The 1305-nt window shown below is 36.9% G+C and overlaps 1 protein-coding gene across 1 annotated transcript; it reads right to left on the reverse strand.

The window, feature by feature from the left end:
- Window positions 1–612: 612 nt before the first annotated feature.
- On the reverse strand, window positions 613–1242 carry LOC119590903 (heterogeneous nuclear ribonucleoprotein A1-like). The gene has a single exon (XM_037939639.1). It carries the CDS (start codon window positions 1240–1242, stop codon window positions 613–615), a length of 630 nt encoding a protein of 209 aa, XP_037795567.1.
- Between the last annotated feature and the right edge of the window lie 63 nt (window positions 1243–1305).

Here is a 1305-nt window from a genome sequence, read left to right on the forward strand (position 1 = left end):
GCAAGCACATTATGCAGTTGAAGATTTTTTTTTTTTTTTATTAACAACATTTATTTATTAATAACATACTTGAACGGATAACTTAAGTGCAAGAAAGACATTAGATTGCATGACGAAATTCAATATATAATTATAGATTTTTTATATTTTTCAAATCACTACATCGGATTTTGAAAGAAGTTATAAATCCAAATTCCATCTAATCGAAGAATATAAACTGAAATTAACAATACCAAAAAAATGCAAAAATCACGTCACAAAAACTGCGTTCGACGAAATCACAGTGAAAAAAAAAATCTTTGAAAACTTTCATGCTTTCAGATTTTCAAGGAGGTTCTTGGTCCAATTCAGCAAATCATTTCGTGTTCTTCATCAGGTACTGTTATTTTCATCATTTTCATTTATATTCAAATGAGTAGCTGCGTCTATACATCTGTCTATCCTTTGCTATAGGGTCTCTGCCTTTCTCTCTCTGTCTGTCTATTCGCTTGTGTATCAGTTTGTCTGTTCAATAAATGTCTCTATGTTTATGTCGCTACCTACATTACTTTATTTTCATTAAAACCTTCACTTTAATGTTTTGTCATTTGTTTAATAACTAATTTTTGAATATTAATAAGCGCTATTCATGAAACCAAACATGTTGTCAAAAAGTCTACCAACATTGCTGAAGATGCTAGAGAAAATGTTCCTTCCACTGTTGTCATATTCGGCGCCGTTCGTATTGTATTTTCCACTGTTGCCATATCCCCCACTCGTTTCAAAATATTCATGACTGCCATAATCAGTTTCTTGTTCATAATGTTCACTTGAATCATATCTAATGTCTTCACCACTGTTGCCATATCCCCTTATTGAATTGCCATGAATTTCATACTTATCGTTATTACCCAATCCACCGTGGCCGTTGCCATATCCATCACTATTGCTATGTACGGTTTCGGGACCACCAAAAGCATCATATCCATGGCTATTGTCATATTCTCCATCGTTGCCATATTCTCTACTGCTTCTGTATCCTCCGCCGACGCCATACGCTCCATCGTTGCCATAATCACCACCGTTGCCATATTCTCTACTGCTTCTATATCCTCCGCCATCGCCATATCCTCCATATTCACCACTGTTGCCATAGAAATTTACGTATCCATCGTTCCCGTTGTCATGGGCATTGCCATAGCTAGTCTCGTACCAAATGGGCCTCCAGCGGTATGTGACCTTTGCATGGCCAAATCCTGCCATGGCCAATATCATCACGTGACCCAACATAATCTGCAAGGATGGTATGTGGTTAACTCCCAGGAG

The sequence above is a fragment of the Penaeus monodon genome, chromosome 28, assembly GCF_015228065.2.
Source record: "Penaeus monodon isolate SGIC_2016 chromosome 28, NSTDA_Pmon_1, whole genome shotgun sequence".
Classification (NCBI taxonomy): domain Eukaryota; kingdom Metazoa; phylum Arthropoda; class Malacostraca; order Decapoda; family Penaeidae; genus Penaeus; species Penaeus monodon.